Source organism: Puntigrus tetrazona, chromosome 20, assembly GCF_018831695.1.
Source record: "Puntigrus tetrazona isolate hp1 chromosome 20, ASM1883169v1, whole genome shotgun sequence".
NCBI classification, from domain to species: domain Eukaryota; kingdom Metazoa; phylum Chordata; class Actinopteri; order Cypriniformes; family Cyprinidae; genus Puntigrus; species Puntigrus tetrazona.
The window spans coordinates 21,250,460-21,274,286 of NC_056718.1; the positions used below are offsets into that span (position 1 = coordinate 21,250,460).

A 23,827-nucleotide genomic window follows, 5' to 3' on the forward strand; every position below is an offset into this window, starting at 1 on the left:
GTTATTTTACTGTATTTAAAAACAAAAAGTCCTATTTTACTATTTGCACTACTGATGAGAATTTGTTTGGTTTTCCCCAAAATTTGTAAATCAGACTTAAAATGTTATTCAGTTAAAATAAAAAAAATATATATATATATATATATATATATAGGTCATGCAATTTTTTTTGGATGATTAAACATGACAAGGACATAGCATTTTCATTAGCTTCCCATCCATTATCAGTTTATGTGATGAAATAAACAAACGAAATGTTTCTGCAAAAGAGAGAAAACTCAAAAACAATTTAACTATTCAAAAAGGTTCAACATTTATAAAGCATTCTCATATACAATCAAATATCAAACTGCATAAACGTACAAAGCAAGACAGAATTTGTTGTGTGTTCAGGGTCATTTCTCTTCTACAATGCTTGTTCAACATGATTTCCCATTGTTTCTTTTGCTATTTTTTTTTTTGGATTGCCATGTAACTTCATTTCAAACCCAAAATGCGTGAAGTCTCAGAATAACACCTCAGATTCAAATCATCTCAATACGCTGAGTGTCAAGCCTAGGCCACCGTCGTCGCCGCTTTTGTACCTCAAGACATGCAGATACAGAAATACAAACTAACCTCAAAACAGCGCTTTAATAAAGAAAGACTGAGTGAAGTTTAGAAACACAAAGAAGAAATAACATGAATACTGAAACTGGAAAGAGAAGTTTAGTACGTTGACCAGAGCCCGTTGAGCGTGTCGTCGTCACTTCCTCTGAGAAACGCCACATGCACTTCTCTTGATGTGGAAACAGGAAGCAGCAGGCAGATGAACCGTTTCCTGTTCCTGTGCCCTCGATGTGTGGAGGCCATGCGCTGGAACGGGGCTGAAGTTTACGGCGCTTTGATTTTCTTGAGACGAGGAGATGTGCCGTTCTCTGCTTTAATCAGTCCATTCTCATGATGACCAACTGCAAAACACAAAAAGCTGCTATTAGAGAAGAAGAGTGTAACCTAAGACATCAGACCCACAAACCAGTGTTTGTCGTTCTTGAGTGTCATATTTTGGCTCACACACACACACACACACACACACACACACACAGGGCAGGGAAACCTAAAAACATTTACAAAACCTGACTTTTTTTTTTGTCGCTTTCAGTAGATAATTCAAAGCTATTCACAATAACTGAGAAAAACAACACAATGTTAAATAAATATAGAATTTTATTTTGGTAAGGACTTTGCGTTGGGGTCAAATTCACGCACGCACACACACACACTTTTGAGTATCAGTTACTAGACTGAAAGCACTAAAAATAAATGTGAGAAGCCATCGTCTTCAAAGCGGTTTTGAGAAAAAGGCAAGGCAGAAATAGCACAAACAGCAATAAATACTATTTACAAGTACAGGTTAGACACTACACTTATACTGTACTTGTTACCATTTGCACAACTACTAGTAGCCACTGGGTGTACAGTAGTACATAGAAAAATGCTATATAAAACATAAATATGTGTTAGTCAAACTGATCCCTAACAACAATTCTGGAAAAAGAGATTTTGATGTTTTATATTTTTTAAGTCTCTGACAAGTCAGAAAGTCAATTCTTTGGCAAACTGCATGAAGACCAATTAAACCAACAGGGTTACTGGCAATATTTGGAAAAAAAAACTACTTAAGTTTGGTCTTAAAAGTAGTGACAATGATGAAAATGTTTTATTAAAAAAAAAAAAAAAGTATAAAAAAAGAGAAAACAAGATCAAGATGACAAAGACGTCCTTTTTTTTTTCTCTTTTCAAGCAGTATTTAATGCCGTGATTTAATGAGTTTGGTACTTTGAGGAAAGGAATTAAGGTTTTACATCAAAACAAAGCCTTAATTTCTAAAAGAGCAAGAGGTCTTTAAAAGAGCTTTGAGAAAAAAAACACAATACAAAAAAAAGAACATGTACCTGAATCCCGTTTGAGCGTGCGCTGCATGTGTTGTTTAGCGGCCGCTCTCTTCCGTGCCGCCTGCTCCAGTCTCAGCTCACGCGTTCGGCTCAGCTGGAAACGGAAGAACTTCCAGAGCAGCCACGACTGAGTGAAACACACCACGAACAACACCAGCAGCCTGCACGTCAAACACACACACACACACACAGCGTTATCCACATGCCCAGGTCTCTGATGAAGTACTACAACAAAAACAAAAGCGTCCGTCTCACCTGATAGAAAGAGTGTTGAAGTTTCCCGTCTCCAAATCAAGCATCTGGTTTTCAGAACGAGCCAAACCGAAGCCCACGGCCAGGAACATCAGAGTCAGAGTGATCATCCGGGTCAGGACGAATCCGACAGACCACATCTCAAACCTGCAAACACAACACACGCATGTCTGCTGTTAGACAGAGATCTCTCAGGGTTATAATGTGCACTGAGTTTATGCATGTAGAAATACACAGACATACAATAATTTTTTTTTAAATATACATGTGTATATACACATTATATTTTAGACATTAAATATAAATATATTTAATATAAAGAACATTTTCCTTAAATATAAACGTTCAAGTGTTTGTATTTATATATACACATAATATGTGTGTGTCTCACATTTTGTGGTGGTTTTCATCAATGAAGTAAAACAGTCGAGACAGGTGGAAACCCATCTCAGAAAGATACTGCAGAAACAACAAAACCAGCCCAACCCGCGTCAAACTGAAGAGAGATGACAAATACATATTCATATTAAACAAATATACAAACATCTGATATTATACAGCATTATCCGGTTTTGATTCATTGGTCTTACTTTAACAGATATGCAGCCAGAATGTGCAACAGATAAAGACCGATATACTGCAGCTGACGCGGGATTTCTTCCTGAAAGCAAAAAAAAGCAGCACAACTCAATTATTATACAGCTCAATTATTATGCATATACAGTACTTATATACACACCTCCCTGCATCAGTGTTTCTGTTCTTGTGTGCATCTTTAATCTTCTCTTACCTTCCTTACTTTCTGGAAGTAAAGTTCAGGTAGTGCGTGAAACCAGTACGCCAGCTGTGTGAGGTAGAAGAACTTCACCTGAAACCTGACAGGAGAGAGAAAAAAAAAATTATATAACAACACAACAGAATAAATTGGTTTGGAAGCATAATGTGACAAAAGTTCTCTCACCTCAGGTGAACATGAGGATAGTTCTCCCAAAGGCTACTGGGATGCAAAATGTATCCCTCCTGCCAATCATATAAACAATTAACTGCCATAATCAGAAAGTGTTTAATGCATGTATGATCTGGAGGCTCTTACTGTGGCGATGACGTAGAGACTCCATAAACTGGACACCAGGTAAAACACACACAGCTGCCCGGATTCATTAAACTTTGTGTTTTTACTCTTTGACAGGTGCAGACGCCGGTTTACTTTCTGAAATTGAGCACACAAAAGCCAATAAAATGCAAATTAATAACACATTAACTCTTTTTTTGAGTAACCCCAGAGTGCAGCTGGTCGATGAGGTGGCACGACACCTGTACAATTTCATGCCCATTTTCACTTGTTTATAATACAGCAACGCTTTTTGGTGTAGATGCTTAAGCATAAGGACTCTTTAATATATGATTTTATGAATGCTCTACACTGTTTGGCTGTAATATGAAAGTTTATTGTTTGGGGGATTGCAGAAATGAACAATAGCATATGCATATGAAAAATAACGCGATCAGCAACACTACCGCATGTAATTGAAAACTGCTTAATGTTACAAAGTAATACGTCTGTACTAGCTTTGGGAGAACTGATGGAAGCCTTCTGATGCATATTTGCTTTAATCATGTTACTGAATATGATGCATGTGTAGTATTTCATAAAAATGCGATTCTGCTTAAGTGTTTCTTTTAATGAATAAGACCTCAAAACAAAAGAAAAGCTAGAAAAAAAAGTGTGAATAATACAGATAGATTATAGTGTTTCAAAGTGGCTGGCTACTTTCTTAAAAAACGCTGGCAGGGAAAGAGTTAAAGAACTTTAGCTGTTGCTTGCAAAAAAAAAAAAAAAAAAAAAAGTTAAAACTACATTACCCAAAAAGCATTGCAGCACTTACATCTAGCACATATTCCTGCACCACTGCATGAAGAATGATGGTGATACAAAGATAGAAGAGGACAGTAGCACAGTCTTTCCATCCATAATGATACAGAGTCACTTCTCCATCTAAAAACACACACACGTTAGCTCATATCAATGATGCATCAGACTGCAGTAGATCTGAGAGACTTATGAGTGAGTGTGTGTGTGTGTGTGTGTGTGTGTGTGTGTGAGAGAGAAACCTGCGGTCAAGGAGCTGATGTTATACTGAGGCTGAATGAATAAAATGGCTGTTTTCGCTGTTGTCTGAAAGAAAGAAGAGAGAAACTGATGATGTTCACTACATAAAATACAGCTTTCCTGCACAATGACGGGTAAAACGCACAGATGTAACCCTTGATCCAAACACACATGCAGATCACATGATCTATAATAAACTATCGTGTGCTTTCATACAGTTATGGCCTGAACTACAGAAAGCATTCTTTAATTCTTAAAGAATGAGACTCAATGTGTATTTTATACATTTTTTTAACAGGAAGATGACAACCCATTACAAAGATTTACAAGAATAGAATGAAAACAAACAAAGTTAACCAAAACCATAAGTGCATTTTACTTCAAATAAAATGATAACTAACATAACGTAAAGTATTTAGTTGCCACTCCCATGGGAACATTTCATTTGGTTTGATTAACTAAAACAAAAACTAGTAGAAATAATAATAATAATAATAATAATAATATTTTAAAAACAAAAAACATACATTAACATTTTAATTAAAAAATTAAAATAAGTTAAAAAGAAACTAATTTAAAATAAATTGAACTATAATTATTTAATAACTTAGTTTTATTAAAAAAAATAAAATAAAATGTGTTACTTGTTACACTTTGCAATTTGTACTTTTTATTTACTACATCCATTTATTTGTTGTTAATTTAATTAGGTCTCAAAACATGCACACATTGTGCAGAAAACCAGTATTTTTTTTTACTCTCCATATGATGCACTTTAGCAGTGTGGTCCAAAAATCGCAAAACAAATGAGAGGCGTTTGAATGAAACACACAGATGTTGAGAGCAGCAGGTGTGTGAAACCGCAGATGTGAAGGGAAAAAATCCATCTGAACACAGATCCGATGCTTGTGTGACAGAAGAGATGCGTGAAACTCAATCGTTTCGTTCGGTCTTTCTGAACGTTTGCAGGCATTCGACAGGCTAACGCGAAAAACCAGAGAAGGCTGCTCATCTAGAAGCTTCAAATGCACATATTGCCCTTTAGATCAATCACTTACAAGCGACGGATCACCGTGCATTTGATACGAAGCGTTTCTGAAATAGATTTAAACTGGATTCTTCAGGAATGTCAATCAAACTGAGAGCGCCTGAGAGACTTGACGTGGCACTGGAGCAGAAACGTGAGCAACTTCAACATAAAAATTTAAAAAATATATCATAACACCGAGTTTATGTTTTCATATCTAACAAATCACACATTAAATGTACTTTTAGGAACTTCACCATCTACATACTCAGACATCTGGGCCCAGGTGATGGTGACAAGGTTTTGAATAAAGTTGTGAAAAATGGATTTCTTTAAATGCATTCAATTCAACCCGAGTGATGCTTAATGCGTGCTTTTAATGTAGATTAACTGCATAAGCGGAGTGTCTAAACTTACTTTTACAGACAACCAAGTAGATGATGATCATTTCAAAGGCTTTACATTCAAATCAAGAAGTGAAGTGTGTCGCTCTGTTTTAAAGCTGCACGTTTAATTTCGATGTAAAAGAAAGGAGACAGAAAGAGAGAGACAGAAAAAAGCAGCTGGTTAAGACGCAGACACGAAAAAAAAGAGAATCCAAAACTCTTGAACTCACCTCAAACATCAGTCCAATCAAAATGAAAATCACCAAACTAAACACAATGTCCGCGTGATTCTGAATGAGAAACTCTTGACTGAAGAAAGGATAACTCTTGTTTCTCCTGCGAAAAGCCATTTTACAAGTTCCCGAATTTCAGCTGTGCTTTTTTTCCCTTCTCCAAATCTAAAACTTCCACGAATCACTCCAAACTTCAGCGAGCGCACTGCGCATGCGCGCTTTAGCCACGAACCAAATTTAGCGCGCATGCGCAGTAAGAAGCTAGGTAACGAGAGAAAAATGTAGGAAATCGCTTTTCTTTTGTTTTTTCGTAAATTATTTAGCATTCTAAACATAATAATTATATAATTATTATTTAAATATTGGCATGTTTACGTAACAGTAAATTTAACCGTGTAATCCAATGTAAACTAAACTTCATTTTCACAAAATGCTAATAAATAAATAAAACTACTTAAAACATTATAAAATAGAAATATTATAACAGCGAAGTTATGTATAAATTAATAAATTGAATATCGTAAAATGTACAGCAACATTCGCTGTAAAGGTTTTTATTTTTATTCTTTGTCTATAATCGTAAACGACTCTGAATGGTCTATCCTGAGCAGCGCTGAGAAAAGTAACGTGTACTACGTGATAGCACATCAGCCTCTGTACCAGCTGTTGATCGTTTATAACTGAATAATGACAGTGAAATATTTTAATAGCCAGAGTTTAAATTGTAGACCTGACATGTCTGAATTAATCCACGCGTATTTCACTACCATTCCACAAAAGCCTACTATAGATTGTATGTAACATAAATCAATGTTCCTGGTTGTTATCAGTTCAGTGCCTTCCGTTTGCTGTTTAATATGACATTCTATTAATCATAGTTTCCATTGTGTGTGTGTATTCATTTGGTGTAAACAATTTCCTGCCATTATATTTATGATGGGTATTGCTATGCACAGCACAGATAAAAATGAGCTTGATGACATTTCATGAGTGGAGACATATGTGAGAGACATATTACAACGAATTCATAATTCCTGCGAAATTAATTTAATGAGTAAATGGAATTCACCAGAAGAGCAAACAATCCACATCCAGGAAAACCAAACAAACTTTCATTCACATTATCTGCAAACCTCCATAATCTTATGGCTGAATTTGCATTAAAATTATTGCAAATATTGACCTGTTAAGGGACACAACCCAGCACTACTGTTTGAGCAAAAACATCCTTCAGAACAATGCATGCAAATAATAACATCAGATAGTATACACACTCTCAAAATGCTTCCATGAAAAACAATGGAAAAAACACACACACACACACACACACACACAGTGAGCACTTCAAACTGTGAAAAACCACTCCAGTGGATATTCACTGAAACATCGCATGACCCTTGAACTCCTGTCAATGGAAAATGCATAAAATATATCTTCATTATTATTATTTATTTTATTATTGTTATTATTATTTTTTTTTAGATGGGCTTAATTTTAAATATGGGTTTGAACTATGTATCAGCTTTATCAATATGTAAAAAATAAATGAATAAAAAAATTCATGAACAAAATTAAATCAATAAATAAACAGACAAAAATTATAAATAATAATAAAATTAATAAAATGAGGGTGCAATTGTAACACCTTGAATACCCCACATGACCTGTGGAAATAATTCACAAATATGAAAAAATAAACCTGACCCATCCTTTGAAAGGCAAAACCAAAGATTTTTGGATAAGACAAAATGAGAAATATCCAAGATACAAATGAGTGAAGTATCAGCAGAAAAGTCCTTTTGCAGATATTCTTATGCAAGGATATGGAGCAGTCATTACAAAACCCTTATTAATTATATGGTAATCTACATATTCAGAGTCTGATCATGTTCTACGGTGAGTTTTGTGTCTATTTTTGTCTGTATCAGGCACTGTATGCCAAAGACTGATAATCCAGACCACAGCCCTTCATAAGATTGGTTTACACCAGTCTGAGAGTATACGACAGGAAGATTGTGCTTTCAGCTCAAACCAACAGCATGTGGATTTTTATTGGTTATGTTCAGAATGGCTTACTTCCATACATGCAGTAGATTATACAGTAAAAAGTATGCTCATTTTCTATATGCATGAAATACGCATTACTTTTTAATCTCCTCATTAATTGTACTGGTAACCATTTTGTCAACCAGCTGGATTAAAACTAGAAAATAATTGTTATTTTTAGATGATAACTAGATGCCGCTTGTTTAATTTAACATGCGATGTGATGAGGACATGTGATACTGTAACTTATTTATCGTTCACTTCATACTATTTCACTTACTTATTAAAAAGTAGACAGTATATACTGTGCAGTATTCCATTCTGAACATAAACAGAAAGAGAAATAAAACAGAACAACAGAATAAAAACATTCAGTTTTTGTTCCTTCAGACAGTATGTTTAAATATTTTACTCAGTTCTATTGTCTTAAATATCATATCCAGGTTTAAGTTTCAGCTGCTTGTATTTCATTAATTAATGCCCCATTTATACTGACAGTCAATAAGCAGTTGTATGCAGGCTGTAAATCTACTATATATATATATATATATATATATATATATATATATATATATATATATATATATATATATATATATATATATATAATTTGTAGTTAGTACTAAGTATACTGTTATTCAGCAAGAACACATTAAATTGATCAAAAGTAACAGTAAAGACATTGTTAATGATACAGAAGATTTATATTTCAAATAAATGCTGTTCTTTTCAGATTTCTATTCATCAGAGAATTCTTTAAAAAAGCGTATCACAGTTTCCATGAAAAAAGTGAAGCAGCAAAAATGTTTTCCACATTGATAATAATCAAATCAGCATATTAGAATGAATTCTGATGGATCATGTTAAAATTCAGCTTTGATCTTTAAAATAGAAAAGTGTTATTTTAAATTGTAATAATATTTCACAATTTTACAGTTTTCACTGTATTTTTAATCAAATAAATTTAGTCTTGGAGAGCAGAAGAGACATTTTTTAGAAAAAAAAATACACACACACACACATATATATATATATATATATATATATATATATATATAATGTATGTATATGTATGTATATATATATATATATATATATATATATATATATATATATATATATATATATATAATATGCATGTTCTCCTGCCACTAAAAATTCACATTCTGAAAGGGACGTAGTATTGAAATTGCATCAGATCATGAACAGTATTTTTGCATGAATGAAACTCATTGCTGACAATTTCTGATAAAGTTTACAGCAATCATCTTTTAAATGACATCCCTGAATGCTGAATGTGGGCAGAGATAAATTATACAAAACAGTGAAACGCTCACAGACAACATTAACACCTTCTTCATCTAGATCATCTTCACTCTCATTGGTAGTTGCCATTGAAGCTCATTTGCATGTCGTTAAAGACACGCCCACATTGCAACAACTTTCCTGCTGGAAACCGACGACAACTCCAAATTAAAGCTGCTGTTCATAGGCTGTTAAAAGCCAGCGTCCTCTTCCGGACCCCTGCGGGACAGTACCACCTGCCTGCGGGGGCCCCTGAGGTGCATCCCAGAACCATCCGGAAGCCCTTGCCCGCTCAGTCCGGGCGCAGAGGTGTAACAGGGTCCGGCTCGGCCCAGAAGCCCCCGGACAAGATCCCGGTGCAACCCGCCGTCTGTGGAAATAGGGCTCAGCTCATCTAAAGTTTCCAGCCCGGTACCAGAACCGAAACCAAAGGGCGTCTCGCGGTCCAGACGCGGGTTACTGGAGCTGCTGGGAGATTGTGGGTCGGCGCTGAAGTATAATGTGGAGCTGGATTCGGTGGGGCAATAATTAGGCTCGGGACTGTCCCCAAAAACAGACTTTCCCTCGGGCGAGCTCCGCTTGCACTCTGAAGCGGGCGACTCTAACGGGCTCTCCATTTCGAGGCTGTCGTCGGCATCGTCTTCTTCTCTGGCTTCACTCACGCTCTCAAACTCCTCCCTGCAGTCAGACAGCGGCGCCATTGTATCATCCCGGCTCTCCGAAGTAGACACACACCCATCCTCCATCATCTCTCCCTTCCGATCCACAAGCAGTATGCCGGACACCCCCCCCGCCCCATACGCCCCGTTGATCTTAACCGGGTCGCCGGTTTTCAGGGCGAGGCGGATGAGCAGCCAGTGATGGTGCCGACACTCTCCGTCCGGCTTCACACCACAGCTCCCGGGATGCTCTAAAAGAGAGCCAGGGATCCCAGAGAGAGAGAAGGAGGGATGAGAAGCCGGGAAAAGGACAGGAAGAGGGGCAGGAGGAAGACTTTTGTCCCCCAGAGAGAAGGACGAATCTCCCTGCTGAAGACACTCTCGGCCCATGTGTGCATGCTGACGCAAACCCAGGGAGATTTCAGTAGACTTGGGATGTAGGAAACGATAGTACAACATCATGGACGTCAAACCTGAGAGAGACAGAGAGCAACGCAATTTATTTAACTGAAAGAGACGCAAATGTTACTAAAAGAGGGAAGTTATGAATCTACAGCAACTACATTCGTATTTGAACTGCGTATGGTTAGAAATTAATCACCTGGTTAGAATGTTTTAAAGATTTGTGTAATTTATTTATTTTGTATTTTTATTAATATAAATGTAACTTTAATCAGAATTAACTGCATTTACATATACATAATATACACAGTTTTAGTAAAACATACATATACACGCACACACACACACAGTTAAGATATTTCAAATGCTAAAATAACTTCTATTTCACATTCTTAAAGTTCTTTGATCTTTCTTCTGAAGGATCATGTCAATTTATTGATATAAAAATAGCATTTCTTTTACTTTTGTGCGATATAAGTAATTTTACACACATAATGATAAAGTTAAACATCCTATTTCTATTTAATAAACATTTTGTCCCTAAACATATTTCATTTCTGTGCAAATTAACAATAACAAAATAGCAGAGTAACCATGAAAAAGGAGCATGAAAATACACTCTGCTTTATGGATGTCTTCATTATTTTTCATAATTTGGAACTTTTCTAACGGAGACCCGTCTTTCTGTTATGCACTCATACACAGAAACTCTCACCGAGCAGAAAGCTACACAGCACAGCAGTAGGGACGATCAAGCTATCCCATGATGCATCAGTCAGGATATCAGATGCAGCCAATAGCAGAGTAGCATTTTCCAGCAGCATCACCTACACAGCACAGAAACAGCACTGCTTTCACTCTTTTGCTTAAAGTAATTACAAATTTTGCACTACTATTTTAATACGTATTGTGCATATTGATATTCTTAAAAAAAGTTATTTTTAATAACTTTAATGGTGTAAAAAGACCACGAAAAACTGCAAATGACACTGACCAAAACACTGTAAACACATATTCTACAAATACATCTCATTCTCTCATGGACTGGAGATCGTGTGTGTTTGTACCGTGTAGAATCCCGCCATCCGGAAGCGGGACGGGCCGTCCTTCACGTTGAGAAACAGAAACACATGAATGCCTCCAAGAACAAAGTTAAACACGCGCCATGACCACTGACCCACATATATGTCAGTCTGCTGCGAGACCAACCACAGCGCAGCCATCAACCAATGAGACGCTAGGAGAAAATAAGATGCACAAAGTTTGTCTTAGACGCCTCTTAATCTAAGAGATGACGTCATAATATTATTGTGTACGTCAACTAACTTTATGCTATGGAAGCTGTTCACAGGCTGTATATTTGGAAATGATTGCACATTGCAAAAAATACTTGATTTTATATTTTGGATTATAGCCTGAAATAATATCGTGAAATATTATTTAAAAAAAATGTTATTTTGAATTGTATTTTAATATATTTTAAAATGTAATTTATTCATGGGATGGCAAAGCTTGGTGCTTAAGAAAAATGGCTTATTATTATCAAAGCTGATAACAGCAGATCTGCTTCATATTTTTATGAAGAACGCGATACTTTTTTTAAAGATTCTTTAATGAGGTTCAAAAGAAGACCATTTATTTGAAATCATTGGCAAGATTGTAATTTTGTAATTAACTGTAATTAATGATTTATGCAAAACATTTATGACTTTTTCCGAATGGTTAACCATTGTTTTAAATATAATTATTTGTTATTCATTGCTGAATAAAAATATACATTTCTCTTAAAAAAGAAAATCTTATTGACTCTCAAGTCAAGTGATAATAATTGATTTCTTCAAATGTTATTGGCAATTTACAAACAAACCCTGGCTGTGCTTGGCTCAGACTCACCCAGGACCCCGATGACCCAGCAGCCAAAGGTGCGGGTGAACAGGGCGAGGCTGGTGAAGCGGGCCGCTAACATGCCCATCCTCCACAGCAGCTGACACAGGAGAGCCGCCGGCGGCATCTGCAAATGCCCAGGACGAATCAAACAACAGGCCCGGCTGTAGAGCACCAGCGCCCATGACAGAGAGAGCAGACACACGGCTCCACATAAAGCAACTGCAAAACACACACATGGAAAGTGCAACGTTTTTATCTGCAGTAAAAATGACTGTTTTCAAACAACTTTCTATCTCAGGACTTACCTGGAGACGAGAGGCCGTAGTCGGTGACGGTCAGGGCGTACGTCTGCAGGAGCGTCTGCGGCAGAGTCATCATCAAAACCTCCAGCAGACGCAGAGCAGACACGTCTGCATGCTGCATCACCTCCTGCGCATGCGACTGCGACGAGCCCTGAGCCGTCCATTCACACACACTGCAATCCCAAAACCTGACATACAACACAAGCGTAGTTGACCCAAAAATGAACATCGGCTGCATATTTACTCAACCTTGGGCCATCCAAGAAGTAGCAGAGTTTGTTTCTCCACTGGAACAGATTTGGAGAGATTTAGCATTAGCAGTGAATGGGTGCCGTCAGAGTGAGAGTCCACACAGCTGATAAAAACATCACAATAATCCATTTTAACTGGAGAAAGCATTATTATGTACTAAAACTTGTATTTTAGCCAGAAGCAAAGGTTTGAAGTTAATAAAATATTAACAGTAAATTTGTTTCTTACACAGACACAATTTTGTGGGCTTTTTTATTAGTGTTTGGGCTCTCATTCTGACGGCACCCATTCACTACAGAGGATCCAATTGTGAGTGTGATGGAATGCTGCATTTCTCTAAATCCAATGAAGACACAAACTCATCCACATCTTGAATGGCCTGAGGTGAGTGCATTTTTAACATATTGTTATTTTTTGTTATCTGTTTACTTGCATAAAATGTAACATGCAAGCGTGCCATTAATTTATTGGAGTAATTACAAAAATTCTCAAGGGATATGCATTTGACATCTTAACAATTCGACTGACAAAAAAGTCTGAAGAATTGCTTTAAACAGATATGGACGCACACACACGTAAACACCTTTTTAAGATGCCCAGGTGAAGTGTATGTATGATGAAATTGTGGCATGTCCGGTTGTCTCCGTCGGCCCTGTACCACCTGAAGCTCAACACCTGCACCAGTGACCCCGGCAACAGGAGGGCAAAGGTCAGTCCGGCCAAACACAGCTCCTCCTTCCACAGGTAGAAGCCCACACAGCAGACCACTGATGAACAACAGAGAACATGTGTTACCACCAAACTCCATCTGTGCACGTCACTATGCTTTGTATGAGATTACAACAAAAGAGCAGTGAAATGGGATGAGATTATATCACAGTAAATCCAGGTGAAAATGTGATATGATCAAAACTATTCTGCAATCTGCGATTTCTGACACAAAAGCTAGCAGGTCAGGTTTTTATGGATGCCTAAATCTCTAAAGCTGCTTTGGAACAATATTTATTTCGAAAAGCGCATTTTGAAAAGAAACTGAATTATACTGAAAATGTTTCTGTACATCTACATCTATGCAACAATACTCTCATAGCAGATTTTATTAATTTTATTATTTGACAAATTATAAATATATAAATTAACATATTTTTATCAATTTATAATCTAAATGTAAACTATATTGCATTTTTATTCTTCCTTCATATATACATAAAATCTTGTGTCAGTGTTTTTACATGAAGCTCCAAGGTACCCCACCCAAAAAAACATTGAGTACCATAGGATTTTTTAAATTATTATTTGACAAGCCACAGCTACATCAGATAAACCAGAGGTCATAAACAGTATCATTTATAATGCAGTGTACCATGTACCATGTATAACCACGTTTTTGAACAGGTATCATGGTTACACCATGGCATGCACTACCAATATAATATCATGTTTTGGACGTATTACTTGGATCTACACAATAATACTATGGTACTCTTTGCAGTACAGTGTAAATGTCGTGGTAACGGTCTTTATGTTGCGATGGATGGGGTGCATCAGATGCACCTGTGATGCGGTATAAGGTCACTCACGCGCCGCTCTCTCCGCCAGCAGCACGAGCGCGGACGCAACGAGCAGCAGCACGCGCCAGCAGCTCGAGCACGCGCCGCATCCTCTCCGCTCCGTTACCGGCATCTCAACGACCGGGGCTCGGCGCTCCGCGAGACATCTTTGTGTTTGTTGTTGTTGTCAGCGGCGGATCCGGTTTCTCCGTCGTCCTGTCAAAATATCTGACGTCATGCTCCTGGATTTTTAAAGAGACAGTAGCTCGCATACGACAATAAACTGGTGTGTTATTATATAAATTTGTTTTATTATATTATTGTAATTATTTCACATTATGTGTGGGCTTACCTATAAATCTCTCTCGCTCTCTCGCTGTGTGTGTGTGTGTGTGTGTGTGTGTGCGTGCGTGTGTTTTACAGTGACCCGGATGTTTACAAACATGCCGCTCTGTCGGACAACACAAGAGAAATGTGATATCAGCTGGACGCCTCTCTAACACACACACACACACACACCTTATGTGTAAAAAAAAAACCACCACACGTGTATTTAAATATGTTATAGTCTGTTTAATGGCTGTTTAACTAAAATATTCAGAAAAACAGTAAGAAGAATTAAACAAAAAATCATGAAATAGTAAAAATGAAAAAAGCATAAACACAAAACAAAACAAAACAAAACCACTCTTTAAGGCAACGGAAATTGCATTAATAAATTATGTACAGGTATTACTTATGAAACAAATGCCAGCTTTCAGCTATGTGATGTTAATGAAAATACTCTTATCCAGTTGACTCTTGTCTGGTGCTTGTTTGCTTGAATTTACTCTGCTCAGTTGTTGCTATACAAAAATTTGACAACTAATCCTGATCTCCCCTTAAAACTACAATTTCAGTGGATCACAAAAATTGTATCAAAGGTGTCCAAGGAAAAGAATGCATTGTAGTTTTAGGACAACTTAGATGAACGATTTTAATCCACTTCAGATGTTTACTACTTTATATAACATGTTTATTAATAACAAACAAAACGAATGACTGCAACTTTTAGTACTGTGCATTTAAATGCTATTCGTATAACATACCAGCACACACTACCATTCAAAAGTTTTGGATCAGTAAAATCCTTAAGAGTTTTTAAGCTCACAGAGGCATGTATTTGAACGGAAATACAATAAAAAAGTGCAATATTGTGAAATGTTACTGCAATTTCTGTTTGAATATATTTTAAAATGCCATTTATTCCTGTGATGCAAAGCTAAATTTACTTATTACGTCAGTTATGTTACATTATAAATGCCTTTACTGTTATTTTTAGATAAATGGGTTCTTGCTGAATAAAAGTGTTAATTTAAATAAAAAATAATATCAGACCATTTTCAGATCATAGTTCAGACTAGGGTTCGGGCCTGTTTTAGGCTCCTCCTTATTTTTATATTTTAGACATCCATCAATTAGTGATGAAAAAAATTGTTTTCTATTTTTTTTATTTAGTTAAGTGATAATTTAAAGCTTTCTATAGATATAATTATCATGTCTTTTTTGATGGATTAAGGTTAATTTTTGTGAAGCGCTCCTGTTTTTATTCTATGAAATCATATTTTGCTGATATTCTCAGTGCACACAAATAAAAGTAGACCCTTTACAGTTCAGAATGACTCTTTACCTTTATCAAAAACATTATGGTGAAGGCTAAAAATACAAGCAAGTCGTGATGATTTGAGAAGGCTAAATGGATCATTCATAGTTTGAATGCATCACTGTCTGCTGCTGGTCGCTTGGTCATAAAAATATAATCATTTTGCCATTACTCTCAAAACAGACCTATTTCAATAGCTGAAACAGCTGTGTAAGGCATTTTGGTATTAGGGTGAAAAATAAAAAGGGTCAGTAATTCTGATAAACTGTTGGACACGGGCCAACTAGGGCCAAAGTGCTTTGGGCCAGGGCTGGGCTAGGGCCTAAATTTGAGGCCCGTGCGGGGCTCTAACCTCCGAAGAAAGAGAGCTGGATGAATCAGGTGTCTTTGTTTGGGCCTGTGCTGCTCCCTGTTGGTCGACGGGTGGAGCTGCAGCCGCCCAGATCACCTGACACATCTTCTTTATAGACTGCGCCTCCAAGCCGGCCTCAAGCTTGGCTGCACCTTCAGTCAGGTCAAACCTCTGGATCTCGTCGTTGGCTCGGCGCAGCTGAGAGGCGGAGCCTGCGATGCTGGAGGCGGGGCAGAACTGGCGCAGGTGGATCCGGAGGCTGCACAGGTGTGTGTAGCTGCGGGAGCAGCGCGGGCAGCGGTGCGAGTGTGGGGCAGCGTGCAGGCGTCTGTGCAGCCGCAGGTGCATGTGCTGGGTGAAGCTGGCCGGGCACTGCTGGCAGACGTACGGCCGCTCGCCCGAGTGCAGCCGCAGGTGAGTCTTCAGGTTACTGCAGCTGCTGAAACGCCTGTTACACACCTGCGCACGAGAGACGCCGTGAGATCTCCGCTGAGACTTTTAGACGGCTGTGAGATGTTGCTCTGTGTGCACTTACGTGGCATTCGTGTGGTTTCTCTCCTGTATGAACCTGGATGTGCTTTTGAAGGTGAGCCAGCTGGGAAAAGCTCCTCTTGCAGATGTTGCACTTGTAGGGTTTCTCACCGCTGTGAACCCTCAGGTGCACCTGGAGAACAGAGAGAGATTTAGAGAAAAAAATGGGCTAGACATTTAATATTTACTTATCTAATTTTATTCAGCAAGGACATAATAGGTGACAATGATGATATCCAAAAGATTTCCATTTCAGATAATGCTGTTCCTTTGATCTTTTGATCAAACAATCCTGATCAGTTGATCATAACCTGAAATGTTTCTCGAGCAGCAAATCAGTATATTAGAATGATTTCTGAAGGATCATGTGACACTGATGGCTAGAATAATGTTGCTAGAAATTAATCTATGATCATAGGAATAAATTATACAATATATTCAATATACAATATAAATAAGCAGCTATTTTGAATTGTGATAATATTTCACATTATTGTTTTTACTGTAATTTTAATCCACTAAATGCAGCCTTGAACTGCAACAACTTCTTTCAAAACGTCTTTGTTATCATCATCTTTCTTATCATAATTTTTATTTTATGTATAACTAATATACTATAAGAGTTTTTAATATTTAGATTTTTTTATTCTCCATTTAAAAATTTGTTAGTTTTACTAATGTTGTTAAATGAAGACTAATGCCTCTGGTAACTAGAGGAGATAAAAAATTGAAAAAAAGGATTAATTGAAATATTTTAATATTTTATTTCAAATAATGTTTATTTTAAGTGAGAAAAAAGTTAATAACCCATGTACCTTGAGATTGGACAGCTGACTGAAGTTCTTTCCGCACACGTTACACTTATACTGGATCTTTCCATTCTGTCTCTGTAATGGATACGGTAAAGACTTGTAACCTACAAGTCGCTTTTGGCCAGCCTGAGACTCTGTGCTGTGACGGGCGGAGGCGGGGCCATTTGAGGAAGCCACTCCCACCTCAGGTAATGCTCTCTGGGCTATGATGTCATCAGTACGGGACACTTCAGCCAGAGACAGATCACTTGCTTTGATACTGTCTTTAGGATTCATTTCTCTCTTTACAGCGTCTGTCATTTTAAATTTGGGGTCTCCTCTATTGGTCAGCGCTAATGCCGAATGATTCTCATTGGATGTTGGATGCAAGAGAGATGGATGCATGTGGATTAGTGGAATATGATGGGACATGTGTAGTGATGATGGGACTGGCTGATGTGACGGCATGTATTGAATAACAGGCCATATATACATTGGCATAGAGGATTGTGGGATAGCAGAGGTGTATACATGCCTCCCTACACCAGAGATGGCATTAATCATTAAAAATGAAGGAAATTTTGGATTCTGCTGGTCTCTGGTCACTTTTTGATGATCAGTCCTGCGATCCAGATCCAGGATTTCAGTAACCGTGTGACCTCGCTTTCTCCACCTCACATGATTTTTACCCTGAGAATAAGCTGAAGCAGGAAAACAGATTATTAGAAAAATCTTTAAGGCAAGATGGCCTCTCTGAGTGTGTTTAGAAAATATGATATATCTCCAATTGACAGAGTAAACTAAGAATTGTTTTATTATTATGAAATGTTCTAAAATTATGTGATTAAATATGCAAATTATGCATTATCTAATTAAATATGCACTAATTTGTATACATTTACAGAAATTGTCAGGTTCAAAATTCCTGTTTGATTTTGTTGACGTATTAAAAGTTTTATGTAGCAAATTTCAGATTTCTCTTTTTATCACTCCAAACAAAAAATGCTGTCAAGAGCCAGAAGAAACAAATCATGATATAAAACCTGGTGAAATATATATGGACAAACCCGTCTGTAAAAACCTTCAGGATGTAGATACAAAGAAGACTATAAACTGTGGTTTACGTATAAGTGCTACTGAAGTTCAAAACTCTGACTCATTGCAGGAGAAAAAGTCATTTTGAGAAAACCGGCTTTAAAGATATGCATTATTATTGAAATCTACAGATGCAGACATAACGTGCAATAAGATCAACTCCTGAATGTGAATTTTTATATGTTTTCTACCACACTAGCCCAAAAGATGACATTCTATGGCAGCAAATAGCACAAAATTTCATAATAAAATATCATCACAGTTTTGCAATGAAATGAAATTAAATTTAGCATATGAAGCTAATTTATGAAGCTGGAAATGATATATTTCTAAATTAAGCTGTTATCCCATGTTGAAATATTATTAATAAAATAGATGCATTTATTTATTTCAAATCACTCCAGGTGTATGGCTCAGAATAGTATGAAACCGATGTGGCTGTCACTCACAGTGTGTGGGAAGTGTCTGTTTTGGACGGGCAGTTCTGAAGCTGGCGTTCATTGGGTGCTCGCATTCTAAGCTCCGCCCCACCAGCAGCTCCTCCCCCGGCATCAGAAGCTTCATGGCACAGAAGTAAATGTGCATTCCAATTTGGAATGGGGCGAGATTCTGCTGCCAAGGAGACGGGGCATAGTTTACAAAGCGCATCCAGTTGCTGCCACCCTCATCCTCGCAAGACAGGAAGTGATGCAATCGCCCCTCTGAGAAGATCTTTGTAAGAGAATAAAAACAGAATCGTAAGATTAAAAATGACACCTTTTTTTTTCAATTTGATTTAATCATCCGCCAGTGTCAGTATGAGCAATAGCTCTGCTTAGCAAGCACTTATAAGCATCCTGACGGGTTTAGGAAATGAAACCGCATGAGATTAGTGTTTTGTTCTCAGATTTAAAGTGCACATCTGTTTGCGCGAGTTACTGTGTGAAAGTGAGAGGTTGTGGTTTAGTTGTTGATTCAGTCTTTTAGCTGCCGTTTGAAGAGCACGACTGTTTGACCTTACAACACCTGTTTCTCTTTCTCTCTTTCTTTTTTCAGTTTAGTTGTTCCAGTCTAATATTGAACTTAAGAAATCGCACTCGCATGCTTTGCGTTTGATGTGGTCATACAGAGATGTGGTCAAATTCATTTCCATTTAAAGCAATATGATGAGTACTTAATTTTAGTATAGGCCTATAAAATATAGTATGTATTACTATTGTTTAAACATTACACCTTATGCTCACCGAGGCTGTATTCATTTAAGTAAAAATACAGAAAAAACTGTAATGTCGTGAAATTTTACTGCAATTTCAAATAACCGCTTTCTATTTGAATATGTGCTAAAATGTCATTTATTTCTCTGATGCAAAGCTGGATTTTCAGAGTCATAGCACGATTCTTCAGAATCATTCTAATACGCTGATTTGCTGCTCAATAAATATTTTTGATCATTGTCAGTGTAAACAGTGCTTCATATTTTTGTGCAAATCAGTAAAGTTCAAGTTCAAAAGAAAAGCATTTATTTGTTAACATTATAAATGCATTGAAACTTTTGATCAGTTTAATACATCCTTTCTTAATAAATGCATTAATTTCTTTTTATTAATTTCTTTCTTTTAATTCCCCAGCTGACCACAAACTTTTAAATGTTATTGTAACTTCTCAGTCTAAAAAAGCATTTATTGCATATTTCCTATTGTATGCACTTATAAAAATACTTGCAATTTTTTGTTTTACATTTTTGACTGTATGAGGCATTTAGAGTGTTTTCTGAGGTCAAAATTAACTTATACATCAGAAATATTGACTGAATGGGAAATTCATTGGTACTGCAAATGCATCAGAATGATCTATTAAGGTTTTCTGGAAACACTGCTCTCTCTGTATGTGTGTGTGTGTGTGTGTTGCGCGCGCGGCCCTGTCAGCCACTTCCTCGCTGAGTCAGTGTACGAGACACGAGTGTGTAGCTTTACTGGCACATGTAAGCGAGAAGCAGTGCGTCAGAGAAACCAAACACGAGCGCGCACACCCCTGAAGCATGACTGGTAAATATGAACCCCAATGACTCAGTATGGTTTTCGATCTTTCTCTCTCACACACAGACACGCATGCACAAACACCCTTCTTATCTTTTTCTTTTTCACATTTGACTTGTATGGATGTTTGCAGTCATTTAGGGTGAGTGTTTTCGGGCCAAGAGGTCAGGAATGACCTCTGTGGTGAAAACACCCTGCACCTTCTGATCACACACCATTAGAAAAGAAAACATAATCATATAAATATTGACTGAATGACAGAAATTCGGAGAGGCTTTTTAACAAAAATAGTACTGAAAAGTGTGCAATCAGAACTGATCTATTGTGGAAGTAGTTTTCTGGAAACACTGCTTCTTCCGCTCTCTTTCTCCGGTCGTCAGAGATTTGTGTGTGTGTATGTGCAGTCGTCGCACTGTAATGGGTCCCACGACGCGCTGTCGGGACGAGCCACTTCACCCTCTGGCTGAGTCAGTGTACGAGACACAGTGTGTACCACGCCCCTCCTCTCGAACACAGCTGAAGGGCGGCGAATAAAGGACGGGGTGATGGTGACAATAAAGAGGAGGGGCAGCCGACTCGTCACTGAGTAAGCAGTCGCAGGAGTGCGTCCTCAAGACCGGGAAACCAAACACGAGCGCGCAACCAGCCCCTGAAGCATGACTGGTAAATATGAACCCCAATGACTCAGTATGGTTTTCGATCTTCTCTCTCTCACACGACAGACACACACGCATGCACAAACACCCTTCTTATCTTTTCACATTTGCAGACTTACCGTCCAGATGTGTTTTCCGTGGATGTTTGCAGTCGTATCTTCAGGGTGAAGAGTTTTCTCGAGCAGCGGGCATGCACGGGGAAGAGCGTCTCCCGAGGAGAGGCCGGGTCCCTGCAGGAATGACCTCTGTGGTGAAAACACCCTGCACCTTCTGATCACACACCATTAGAAAATAATATATATATTATATATATATATATATATATATATATATATATATATATATATATATATATATATATATATATATATATATATATATATATATATATATATGTATATATATATATATATATATATATATATATATATATATATATATATATATATATATATATATATATATATATATATATATATATATATATATATATATATATATATATATATATATATATATATATATATATATATATATATATATATATATATATATATATATATATATATATATATATATATATATATATATATATATATACATATATATATATATATACATATATATATATATATATATATATATATATATATATATATATATATATATATATGTATATATATATATATATATATATATATATATATATATATATATATATATATATATATTTTATATATATATATATATATATATATATATGTATATGTCACAAACACTATGCACAATATTTGCTTAAAAGTGTATTGTACATTAACTTTATTTCTAGTAACAAATTGTATTATTTTACTATAATAACTTTCAAGATTGATTTAAGTGTCCAAATCAGCTTGTGTGTACCTGAGTTTGATGATATGCAAATCTGAGGTTTCTGGGTAATGATGTCTGGGCTATGGTTTCCTTCCACCCATCAAAGTCTGGCTCACGCCGATCTTTAACATGATGCTTGTGTCTCAGATCCACGTTCTGCTCCTCAGTTTGTACAGTGATGCTCTCGTTTGCTGTGGCCGCGTGCGTTTTTGATGGCATGATCACAGTGGAGAAGACGCTGACAAAAAATGACACCCATGATTAAAGATAAAGCGTTCTGTATTTCCTGTGCAGTTGGGTTGTTACGTGATTTCATTGATTTCAAAGGAATCTGAAAAATTACTTGCAGGCCATCTAATACGTACACTGTACATTGTCTTTGTTTGTAAGACAGCTTACAAGACTAAGATATAATTGACTGAACATAGTCTAGGCCTAAAAACTAGACACACTAAGCTTAGAACGGTGGCAATCAACAAATGTTAAAAAGACGTGCTCTTTACGGCACAGTACAACAAATAATGAAGAATAATGATAAAACATTTTGCAGTTAAAACACCCTAATATTGGATTTTTTTTTCTACAAACATGCAGCTTTTCACTTGTTGATGGACTGGAGGTGTGTGGATTTAAGGGTTTTTTCATGTACCTGTCAGATTTTTTTTTTTTTTATAAAATGTTTTTTTTAGTTGAAAGAAAACATCCAAAAGATACTTTAAGTGTTTGTCTGACACTTAAAGTATCTTTAAGTGTCAACATAAAAAAAAGCTCATTCTGACGGCACCCATTCACTGCAGAGACTCAAGTGATGCTAAATTTCTCCATGTATATTCTGGAAGAAACAAGCTAATCTATGGCTGGACTATTTCTTTAATTTTTGATTAGAGCAATAAAAATACAATCAAATGCATGTTTTTCCACGACCAAAATTTACTAACATTTGCAATCCAAAGCAATAAAACATGGGCTCCTTAGCATTCATCTTATGCCTCACTTTTACTGTACCGTATAAAACCAGTTTAATTTATTTATACATTTTACTCTCCAAAGGAGTTTATATTCATCTGAGACAAAGTTAATAATGATATGGAACCAGTGTAATCATTCTTACTGATCTTTTTTATTGCAGTATAAGACCAAAAGCGCACGTATAAGTAAGAAGCACTAAGAATGAAACTTAACAGCAGAGAAGTTCTCGCTCACACACGGAGCTGCGACCACAACACACACTCAACATCTGACCTGAAGACGTTTCCTTCAGCCTGAGCTTCAGCTGATTCACACGCACCTTACCATACAGACCGAACGCATGTTCAAAGAGAGTGAAACGCTCTTACTGTGGCTTCTGTGGAGTCAGTGTGAGCTTCTGTCCAGCTGTCTGAGGACGTCGCAGGCAAGCTCTCCGTCTCTGTTTCTCTTGAATGTGTAGATACTTGCGTTTTCATTCAGACATCATCTGAAGACAAACTCCACCCTGATGTCTTCCTCCACCCATCGGAGTCTTTCTCTTTTTCTCTCTTTGAATGTGCA

At 36.8% G+C, this 23,827-nt stretch overlaps 3 protein-coding genes across 4 annotated transcripts; all 3 read right to left on the minus strand.

Moving 5' to 3' along the window:
- Window positions 1-288: 288 nt before the first annotated feature.
- Window positions 289-6,147, minus strand: tram2 (translocation associated membrane protein 2). Its single transcript, XM_043219167.1, has 11 exons — window positions 5,940-6,147; window positions 4,299-4,362; window positions 4,073-4,182; window positions 3,280-3,396; window positions 3,148-3,206; window positions 2,977-3,061; window positions 2,777-2,847; window positions 2,578-2,682; window positions 2,190-2,333; window positions 1,935-2,095; window positions 289-950 (listed from the first exon to the last, which is right to left on the minus strand). The coding sequence occupies exons 1-11, from the start codon at window positions 6,057-6,059 to the stop codon at window positions 874-876; spliced, it is 1,113 nt and encodes a 370-aa protein (XP_043075102.1). The 5' UTR covers window positions 6,060-6,147; the 3' UTR covers window positions 289-873.
- A 2,926-nt stretch (window positions 6,148-9,073) lies between these two features.
- Window positions 9,074-14,508, minus strand: xkr5a (XK related 5a). Of its 2 annotated transcripts, none has more exons than XM_043219157.1 (7): window positions 14,376-14,508; window positions 13,379-13,562; window positions 12,547-12,731; window positions 12,248-12,460; window positions 11,422-11,591; window positions 11,070-11,181; window positions 9,074-10,425 (listed from the first exon to the last, which is right to left on the minus strand). In XM_043219157.1, the coding sequence occupies exons 1-7, from the start codon at window positions 14,476-14,478 to the stop codon at window positions 9,485-9,487; spliced, it is 1,908 nt and encodes a 635-aa protein (XP_043075092.1). In that variant the 5' UTR covers window positions 14,479-14,508; the 3' UTR covers window positions 9,074-9,484. The 2 variants fall into 2 exon arrangements, with proteins under 2 accessions (XP_043075092.1, XP_043075093.1); XM_043219158.1 differs by having other exon boundaries at window positions 14,350-14,488.
- Window positions 14,509-14,955: 447 nt separating this feature from the next.
- prdm1c (PR domain containing 1c, with ZNF domain) lies at window positions 14,956-23,779 on the minus strand. Its single transcript, XM_043220543.1, has 8 exons — window positions 23,635-23,779; window positions 22,328-22,535; window positions 21,651-21,697; window positions 21,547-21,619; window positions 19,206-19,467; window positions 17,686-18,362; window positions 16,875-17,003; window positions 14,956-16,798 (listed from the first exon to the last, which is right to left on the minus strand). Exons 2-8 carry the CDS (start codon window positions 22,514-22,516, stop codon window positions 16,310-16,312), a joined length of 1,866 nt encoding a protein of 621 aa, XP_043076478.1. The 5' UTR covers window positions 22,517-22,535; window positions 23,635-23,779; the 3' UTR covers window positions 14,956-16,309.
- Window positions 23,780-23,827: the final 48 nt, after the last annotated feature.

Coding starts and splice junctions, on each gene's coding strand:
- tram2 (XM_043219167.1), bottom strand. CDS start 6,059: ATGGCTTTTCGCAGGAGAAACAAGAGTTATCCTTTCTTCAGTCAAGAG. Junction 3,207..3,279: donor GTCTCTACGTCATCGCCACA/GTAAGAGCCTCC, acceptor TATGATTGGCAG/GAGGGATACATTTTGCATCC. Junction 2,096..2,189: donor TTCAACACTCTTTCTATCAG/GTGAGACGGACG, acceptor TTTGACGTGCAG/GCTGCTGGTGTTGTTCGTGG.
- prdm1c (XM_043220543.1), bottom strand. CDS start 22,516: ATGCCATCAAAAACGCACGCGGCCACAGCAAACGAGAGCATCACTGTA. Junction 19,468..21,546: donor ACGGAAAACACATCTGGACG/GTAAGTCTGCAA, acceptor TCTCTTACAAAG/ATCTTCTCAGAGGGGCGATT. Junction 17,004..17,685: donor GTCAGCTGTCCAATCTCAAG/GTACATGGGTTA, acceptor TCTGTTCTCCAG/GTGCACCTGAGGGTTCACAG.
- xkr5a (XM_043219157.1), bottom strand. CDS start 14,478: ATGCCGGTAACGGAGCGGAGAGGATGCGGCGCGTGCTCGAGCTGCTGG. Junction 13,563..14,375: donor GCTGGCGGAGAGAGCGGCGC/GTGAGTGACCTT, acceptor GTTGTTCATCAG/TGGTCTGCTGTGTGGGCTTC. Junction 11,592..12,247: donor CTGGGTCATCGGGGTCCTGG/GTGAGTCTGAGC, acceptor ATTTTCTCCTAG/CGTCTCATTGGTTGATGGCT.